This window comes from Phoxinus phoxinus (genome assembly GCF_949152265.1).
Source record: "Phoxinus phoxinus genome assembly, chromosome: 23".
NCBI classification, from domain to species: domain Eukaryota; kingdom Metazoa; phylum Chordata; class Actinopteri; order Cypriniformes; family Leuciscidae; genus Phoxinus; species Phoxinus phoxinus.
Window position 1 is genome coordinate 2,132,509 of NC_136898.1, and position 9,207 is coordinate 2,141,715.

General features: G+C 36.8%; 2 protein-coding genes across 3 annotated transcripts in view; both read left to right on the top strand.

Moving 5' to 3' along the window:
- Nucleotides 1-998: 998 nt before the first annotated feature.
- On the top strand, nt 999-6,072 carry LOC306991253 (very long chain fatty acid elongase 7-like). The gene is made up of 8 exons (XM_079598944.1): nt 999-1,142; nt 1,504-1,593; nt 1,962-2,152; nt 2,252-2,332; nt 2,439-2,495; nt 2,577-2,682; nt 3,989-4,125; nt 5,042-6,072. Exons 2-8 carry the CDS (start codon nt 1,530-1,532, stop codon nt 5,252-5,254), a joined length of 849 nt encoding a protein of 282 aa, XP_079455070.1. The 5' UTR covers nt 999-1,142; nt 1,504-1,529; the 3' UTR covers nt 5,255-6,072.
- A 108-nt stretch (nt 6,073-6,180) lies between these two features.
- Nucleotides 6,181-9,207, top strand: part of LOC306991968 (DEP domain-containing protein 1B-like) — a 19,307-nt gene continuing 16,280 nt past the window's right edge. For both annotated transcript variants that reach the window (XM_079600308.1, XM_079600309.1), the window contains exons 1-2: nt 6,181-6,346; nt 8,506-8,771. In XM_079600308.1, coding sequence (XP_079456434.1) covers nt 6,299-6,346; nt 8,506-8,771 — 314 coding nt within the window. In that variant the 5' untranslated portion in view covers nt 6,181-6,298. The remainder of the gene's footprint in view (nt 6,347-8,505; nt 8,772-9,207) is intronic.

Genomic DNA, 9,207 nt, shown 5'->3' on the forward strand with positions numbered 1-9,207 from the left:
AGAAAAAGGCTTGACGCTCACTGTCCAAAAGACTCCATTGTCCACTGGATAGATTTCCAAACTAAAATAATAGGCTATTTATTACAAAAAACAAGTACAGGTGAAACTCGAAAAATTTGAATATGGTGCAGTAAAAGTTCATTTATTTCAGTAATTCAACTTAAAAGGTGAAACGAATATATTAAATACACTCAAAGTGAGATATTTCAAGCCTTTATTTGTTATCATTTTGATAATTATGGCTTACAGCTTATGAAAACCTTTTCACAATATTATAATTTTGAATTTGAATTTGGGGATAAGCTGCCATAATCATCAAAATGATAACAAATAAAGGCTTGAAATATCTCACTTTGAGTCTATATAATATATTAGTTTCACCTTTTAAGTTGAATTACTGAAATAAATGAACTTTTGCACCATATTCTGATTTTTCGAGTTTCACGTATAGATACAAAATCTAAATCTCAAGAAAATAAAGGATTGAGAAGATATTAAGTGGATTAATAAGTGGTGTCAACTCAAATGACATTGGATGAAATTTATTATTTAACACAAAACACAATCCTTTAATTTAGCTGCTACACATGTCTCTCCCTTCGTTTACAGAATTGATAAGGGGAAAGTACCAGAGGAAATGGGATTGTAACATAAAAAACAAAACAAAACAAAACAATGACTAGATTTTCAAAATTGTACCACAATTTCTACTGGTAGCAACAGTTGTTGCTATTTTGTTGTTGTTGTTGTATTCTTTCATTTAATTATTTTGTCTTCTTCCTCCTTGATGTGTACTAAAAAAGGAAAAGCTATTTAAAGAATAAAGTAAGAAAAAACATTTTTTGAAGCCTTTTTTCTTCGGGTAAAATAATGACACACACCTGTTGTTGACATTCGTACAGCGTTCCGCTCATATTTTCATTCGAGTCACCATGGAAACGCCAATGAGAGGACGCCTCAAAGTTTCGACCTAAATTCCGGAAGTATCATGCGACTCTGGATCTCCATATATGAATAATTGTGGGCGGGGCCACGAGTATAGTCTGTATAAGAACTGCAGGTTGAAAGTGAATCACGCAATGACACCAGGAGCAGAGCTGAGGAGAGAGCGCGTGGAAGGAGCGTAACCTCGGGCTTTAAAGGTTTGAGTTTTTGCCGTAAGATTCTTATTTATTAGGTTTCATAGATAGACACATATTTCCCGTTGAAGTAAACATGGGGGGTTGAAAACACATATCGCCCTTTAAAAAAGTTTAGATGGGTTTTCAAAATACTAAAATCCCTATTAATTGTATTGTAATCATCTGGAGTTAACACGTATTTCCAGTTGTGTTCGGGTGTGGATGGGGTTTGTCTCTCTGGGAGTGGCAGGAGAGTTTTGGGAAAGCCTCTATAATCCCTCTTTATAAGTTTTAAAGGTTTATCTAGTAGGCAACATTAAGCAAGAATGCATTATCAGGCTCTACGAGTAAGACTTGTTAATAATTTCTTCCTTTTCTCTAGAAGAGACGCCTAAAGACTCCTTAGATATGGCTTTCAACACACTGACCTCTCGAGCCGTTCTTCTGTATGATGAGTGGATTAAGGAAGCAGGTGAGTCGTCCATCATCAATGCTGCATTTTTCTAAATGTCATAATTTAACAAACAAGCATTCATTACTTCAATGAGCTCATTATTTCTGCCTTAAATTATTACATTGTTTAAATTAATAGCTACTTAAAAAAAAGAAGTTTTTTTTTTTGCTAACTCAGATTTTTTTTTGTGTGTGTGTATGTACATTTTCTGAAATGCAGTCACCTCTGATAACAGATCACTCTAAATTGTAATGTGGACTCATGCATTTTCTGTAAAGTGACGTGTATTGTAAAAAGCGCTTTACAAATAAATGTGAATCCTCATTAGCATAACTGTGCCTGTAAGGTTTCTGTGTGTAAAATTATGTCTCTTGCATCCCCTGTAGATCCACGGACTGGGAACTGGCTTCTTATGGCCTCCCCGTTCCCGCAAACCATCATCATCGCCGCCTACATCTACTTCGTGACGTCACTGGGTCCTCGGCTGATGGAAAACCGCAAGCCCTTTGACCTCAAGCGTATCATGATCGTGTATAACTTCAGCATTGTGGCGTTTTCCCTCTACATGATTTATGAGGTTTGTGAACTCTCTCTCTGTTGCATCATGAATGTTATCCTTTCTATTGTGTGTGTGTGTGTGTGTATGTGTTTCTCAATATCTCCTCCCGCGTTGCAGTTTCTGATGTCAGGTTGGGCGAACGGCTACACCTATGGGTGTGACCTCGTGGATTATTCCAGTTCTCCTCAGGCTGTCCGGGTATGTGAATGGAGAGCATTCCTCAGATTGTGCGTTTGTTACTGTCTGATGATGACGTGTGCAACCGTTTCTCATTTCGGTTTCTATCTTGTTTCCCTTTTTCTAGATGGCATGGACATGCTGGCTGTACTATTTCTCCAAGTTCATTGAGATGCTTGACACTGTAAGTGTGTTTCTTTTGCATTCAAAATGAGTTATATATTACAGTGGACCATTAACGCTAAACTTTTTTTTTTTTTCATAGATTTTCTTTGTCCTGAGGAAAAAGAACAGCCAAGTCACTTTCCTTCACGTCTACCATCACTCCATCATGCCCTTCACATGGTGGTTCGGGGTCAAATTCTCCGCAGGTAAAGTATTACATGACTGACACTTAAAGGAATGGTTCAGAGTAATTTCAACCTAGGGTCCTTTGCACCATGACCTCGAGCCAAACACCCCCCAGAAGCTTTTTTTTTTTCCTTAGTTGAACATTATTAAAATTAGAGCTTATTTAGAGATATCAGCCGAATGGCTTAGTGCAGGCGCTAATGGATCCGAATGTTGTTTCTCGTAAATTACCCACTAATAATGCCCGGGATGGCACCAAACTTCTACAGTAGTACAAATAGGTTCTGTACTCATAAAACAAGCATGTAAAGTTTGTAAGTACATCAGGAGCTTGCACAACACTTGCCTGATGGCTTATGCTACCGCTAACCTGGACGTCGAGGTCACTTCCGTGATTTGGGAAAAGCCCGTAAAAGTCTTGCGCGATCAGCCTGGTGTTGCTGAGTTTTTATTTTTTGTTTTGTTGGTATATCCAATTTTTTTTATTCTTTTCTAAAGTGACAACTTGGTATTAACTGATTATTGCAAACTGGTACTACCAACAAAATATTAGTGCATTCCTGGAACTAGGCGTCGTTACACCCTTATGCATCGCTTTCTGCCAGGACTTTTACTGGCTTTTCCCAAATCACAGAAGTGACCTCGACATCCGGGTTAGCGGTAGCATTAGCCATCAGGCAAGTGTTGTGCAAACTCCTAATGTACTTACAAACTTTACAATGCCTTGTTTTATGAGTACAGAACCTATTTGTACTACTGTAGAAGATTTGGTGCCATACTGGGGATTATTAGTGGAGTAATTTACGAGATGCAACATTCGGATCCATTAGCGCCTTAAGTTTTGGTGACCTAGACCTTCAATAGTGGGACCGAAACCTCTCAGGTTTCATTAAACGGGGTTCGTAAAGGTGTGTAAGTTTTTGAAATTTAAGCCCTTGAAAAAAGCCATATTTATGAAGAGGTACTTGAATTCAAATATATGGTCTTTAAATAAATTAGTTTAATTTTATTGATGAAACAAGATTTTGAAAGCTAATAAAGATATTGTTTGATAAGTGAGCTCCCTGATTATAGTCCTTAAACTAGAGTATCTGTACGAGCCATTCACACAAATTAATATAATCCCTCTACTTTCAGCCAAAAATGAAAACTCATACTCGTGCATTTGCTTGTTTTTGTGACTTCGTATATGCAATATGAGTCAGTCACATGGCATATTTCAGTGGCACTCATTCACTTTCCTTAATGTCCAAGCTGCTTAATTTTGCTCTATGAAGTCCTTTTATTTTTCGGCTTTAACGGACTCTGTTCATTTGTCTTTGTCAGGTGGTCTGGGAACTTTCCATGCCCTGCTGAACTGCATCGTCCATGTCATAATGTACTCCTACTACGCTCTTTCTGCCATGGGACCGGCCTACCAGAAGTACCTGTGGTGGAAAAAATACATGACCACCATCCAGCTGGTAAATTAACTTTTCACATGCTTCTCTACCAATGTCCTTTGTTGTCCAAATCCAGCTTTTCATGTCTCTAACTTGAACATATTCATACTAAAAGCCCAAAAAAATCTCATTAATGGGGACTTTTTGGGACTAACTTATTCAGCGTATCCCCCAGAGTTAGATAAGTCCATGCATATACCCTTTTCATCTCCATGTGTGCCGTAACTCTGTCTGATGCACCCACCGCTAGCCTAGCTTAGCACAAAGACTGGAGGTAAATGGCTCCAGCTAGCATACTGCTCCCAATAAGTGACAAAATAACACCATTTTCCTATTTACATGTTGTGATTTGTATAGTCACAGCATGTACAAATAACAAGGTCACACGAGACACCGCAATCTTCTAACCGTATACATACTGGGAACTATATTCTCAGGCGAAGCACTGCTACTTCTGCGGAGTGATTTGCTCGCACCGTCTGAAGCCCCGCAGTGAAGAGACTAGTTTGCTCTGAGTGTTGCGCTAATCACTCCGTCCAAGTAGCAGTGCTTCGCCTTCTGAGAATATAGTTCCCATAATGTATACGTGGAACATACAGAATGCTAGCTGGAGCCGTTTACCTCCAGTCTTTGTGCTAAGCTAGGCTAGCGGTGGGTGCGTCAGAGAGTTAAGGCACGCACGGAGATGAGAAGGGTATGTATGGACTTATCTAACTCTGGGGGATACGCTTTATAAGCTAAAATCACAAACTCGGCGTGTTCCTTTAACTAAAACGAATTATTTATTAAATGAGCAAAACTGAAATAAAATAAAAATATGAGATGAATTTGCAATTAACTGGGGACCCCCCCCCCCCAGAAAAATATAAATATTCAAAATGTTAATAAATACTATAGCAATACCACGTCTCTAACTTGACCATTGTGTTTGCATCAGGTTCAGTTTTTGCTAATCACGGCTCACATCGGCCAGTTCTTCCTGATGAAGGAATGTCCTTACCAGTTCCCCGTGTTCCTCTACGTCATCGGTCTCTATGGGCTGATCTTCCTGATCCTGTTCCTCCACTTCTACTATCACGCCTACACCAAGGGCAAGAGGCTTCCCAAAGTACTCCAGAACGGAAACTACCTTCTCAAAAAATCTGAGTGATATATCTATCTTCCCTTGGCCAGCTAAACTTGAAGCTCTAACCTGTTAAGTGGGAATATTCCTTTTATTTCATGCGTTCAAGTTCCACTCCCCTGTTTTATGTTAAAACTAATGTGGAAAACCGCCACCTTATCACTGGATTTAACACTTCTGAATTTGCACATTGGTGTTTTTTTGTTTTTTACAAGAGATTCTGTCCTCGTTGTTGTCTTCACTTAAGGCTTTGAAATGAGAATGGGGTGGGAAGTACAGTATTCATTATAATGTCCTCCAATTTACGTGTATATATTGAAATTCTCAGCTTTGGAATATGATTGAACTGCTTGGCCAAATATGAGGAGGTTATGAAAGCAAAGGTGATTTGAAGTTTGTTGCTAAAAGGGTTTTTTAAAGGTTGTGTTTTAGTTGTAACTGAATGAGTCCAATGCCCTTTGACCCTTGAGGAAAGCTTGACTGATCTGCCTGGATGTGCTCGAACCTGGAAGTCTATTGGTTGGTGCAGATGTGACATCATCTGAAGTTATTTTGTTTATGCTGCGTGACTATTTATTCTTTATTTAATGTTGATTGTTTTCTTAATGTGATCTTTTAAAAAAAAAGAAAGAAAAAGAAATTTACCTGTTATGCTTTTATAATCTACTGATCTGAGCAAATGGAAAACCAGAACAATATCAGAATTGTTCCTTGTTTTTGTCTTTTTTAAATCAATTATGAAAGAAATTGAAGTGTTTTATAGTGAAACTAAATAAATTATTTGTACTAAATCTGTTTTCTTGTGATTTCATTACATGTACATTAGTTGTTGTTTTTTTACCGCGCAGTTAAACTACACCTCCCATACTGCACTTGGCAGCCCGGTAAAGCTAATGCCCATATTTGGTAAAGCAGCATCACGTGGCTGATTTCGTGTGCCAATCAAATTATCTTTAGGAACGTTTCGGTTTTCAAAAGTGAGGTAACTGGCGTCGAGATGTTTATTGAGATAAACGCAGTAAATGGATAAAAAATAAGCATTTAATCTATTATAAACCTATTAGGACTTGAATGGATGGTAAAATGATTGGACCTGGGCCGTATAGGGCGACGAAATTGGTAAGAACGAATTTTGAAAATTTCCGCATGTTGATTTTTAACGCTTCACGTGAGCGGATTTGGTGTCTCTTTAAACGGTTTGTTCAAATATTACATTAATATGAGACCACACGCATGTCTATAGGCCTAATAGGCAAAAGTTATTTTTCTTTCATGTACTTTGAGCTATTTTGCATTCATAACGAAGTTAGTAACTTAGTCGTCTTTCTGACTAACTTAGTGGCAAGAACCTCCTAAATGGACCTTTAACGTTTATTTTATTTAACTTTATCTTTTTTCGTCTGTAGGTTTCAATTACATACTTTTTCTCAATTAGCTTTTTCTGCTGCACTTGCATACAAACTTTACAGCTTTATTATCTAAATTCTCAAGCTTTTCACGTTTTTTTTTCTTCCGTTTTTTACATATAACATGTTTTATAACATGTATAACAGTTTATTCCCCTTTTTTTTCTGGCTGTTGTCTATTTTTATGATTTATGGAGCGATAAAAGGAGAGTTTTCTATAAAAACATTAACGCTAATGTCACCAAAATGAAACCATTTTAAATCCTGCTTTATCCACTGTAAAGATTTCTGTTTTGGTAATGTATGCAAATTAGTGCTTATTTAATGAGAGTGCCTCATTTGCATATTTATTCACATCACATTTCAGAAAATTCGAGATCCTTAACCAAAAATGAAAATTTTCCAATAATTTACTCAGCCTCAAGCCATCCTAGTTGTAAATTACTTTCTTCTTTCAGCCGAACACAATCCGATTTAACCTTGTATTTAAAAAATATCCTGGCTCTTCCAAACTTTATAATGGCAGTGAATGGGGATAGAGATTTTGAAGCCCAAAAAAGCAGATCCATCCATCATAAAAGTAATCCATACGACTCCAGGGGGTTAATAAATGTTTTCTTAAGCGAAGCCATGCATGTGTGAAAGAAAAATATCCATATTTATAACTTTATAAACTATAATCACTGGCTAAGAACATTATTTAACACATTCAATGTATAGATTTTATTAGTATCACTATCAGCACAATAATCTTTTTATTGCATTTCTTAGTTTAAACACATTTTTTGTATCAGCAAAATTCAATATCGATGGACCTCTACGTCATGTGTATTGATTGCAATACATTGAATAAAACATGTCTTTCTTGAGTATTTAAACTTGCAGACTGCAGTTATCCTCTTTTGCCGTTGAATATAGGGATGCACGATATATCGGCCACTATATCGGTATCGGCCGATATATGTTCATTTTGATGTTATCAGCCCGATAAGAAAATTTGGCCGATATATTAAAGCTGATTAATAATGTATTATTTCCTTCAGCTGAGACTCTTCAGATGCGCACTGTTCATCATGATGGGTTTGAATTGCTTGAAATATGATTGGAATAATTTCTAAATAGTGCAACATTTGCAGCGCAGGTCATATCGGCTACATAAAAAATTATAATGAGAACATCATAATTGTGTGCTTGGGTCATGACTTTTAATGGTGAGACTTTTATTTTGTAACCAGGCTCTCAAAAATAATATACAAATTTGGATTCAGATTTATCGGCCAATATATCGCCTTTCAAACAGAAAGAATTATCGGTATCGGGCAAAATGTTCATATCGGTGCATCCCTAGTTGAATATGTGATGTGAATGTTTAATTAAGTAAAATAATTTGAGATACCTGATTTATTTTGAGATTGTATGGGTTTGTTCTGTAATGACATGCAGTATTAATTTGATTTGTGGACCCAGGACCAGTCACATGGTTCAATTTTTTGAAATTGAGATTTATACATAATTTGAAAGCTGAATAAATAAGCTTTCCATTGATGTATGATTTGTTAGGATAATACTATTCTGAAATCTGAGGGTGCAAAAAAATATAAACATTGAGAAAATCTCCTTTAAAGTTGTGCATTTATGTTCACGATTGTGCTGCATTCACTCACAAAAATACATGTTTTATATATTTACGGTAGGACATTTACTAAATATCTTCATGGAACATGATCTTAATATCCTCATGATTTTTGGCATAAAAGAAAAATCTATAATTTTGACCATACAATGTATAGTTGGCTATTGCCACAGATATACCCGTGCGGCTCCAGACTGGTTTTGTGATCCAGGGTCACATATGTCTTCTGTTTTCTCCAGTGGAATGAGACCATCAAGCTCTTCCGCGGTGGAATGCCAGTCAGACGTCACTGGGCTCACTTCAGGAGTTATGATCACAGTTTCACAGGAGCGGAGGCTGTCGACTTTCTCCACGATCTGCTCAGACAAAACCAGAACTTCGGGCCAGAGGTGACCCGCTACCAAACGCTCCAGTTACTGCGGAAATTCCTCAAAAACCACGTCATCGAGGACGTCAAAGGACGGTTTGGTAAAGAGGACTTAGAGGACAACGGGCATCTATACAGGTGATTGTAAAGAATCTTTCATAAATGGCTTTATTTTGCTGTTTATTAATGTGAAGCTACTTTGAAACTGCTCTGTATTGAATAAAGCGCTTTAAAAAATACTAAGTTTGGTGTCGGACAGGTTTTTAATGTTCCAAAGATGTCTCTTTGGATTCTGCTCATTTATTTAATAAAAAATACAGTAAAAATAGTGAAATATTATATAAAAAAATAATTATATGTGAATATATGTTCTGTAATGAAACTGTATATATGAAAACTGTAAATTATTTGAGTGATCAATGTCGAATTTTCAGCATCATTACTCCAGTCTTCAGTGCCACATGATCCTTCGACCCAAAATTTTTGAACGGTAGTGTATGTTGCATTATAAATTAAAAAAATTGGTATTTCAATATATACTTCAGTGTTTCCTCTAGGATTTTTTCCAGCTGTG

What these genes read in the sequence shown, in the direction of transcription:
- LOC306991253 (XM_079598944.1), top strand. Translation starts at nt 1,530, where the DNA reads ATGGCTTTCAACACACTGACCTCTCGAGCCGTTCTTCTGTATGATGAG. An exon ending in CCCTCTACATGATTTATGAG is followed by an intron (nt 2,153 to 2,251) that starts GTTTGTGAACTC and finishes CCCGCGTTGCAG; the next exon opens with TTTCTGATGTCAGGTTGGGC. An exon ending in CGGGGTCAAATTCTCCGCAG is followed by an intron (nt 2,683 to 3,988) that starts GTAAAGTATTAC and finishes TGTCTTTGTCAG; the next exon opens with GTGGTCTGGGAACTTTCCAT.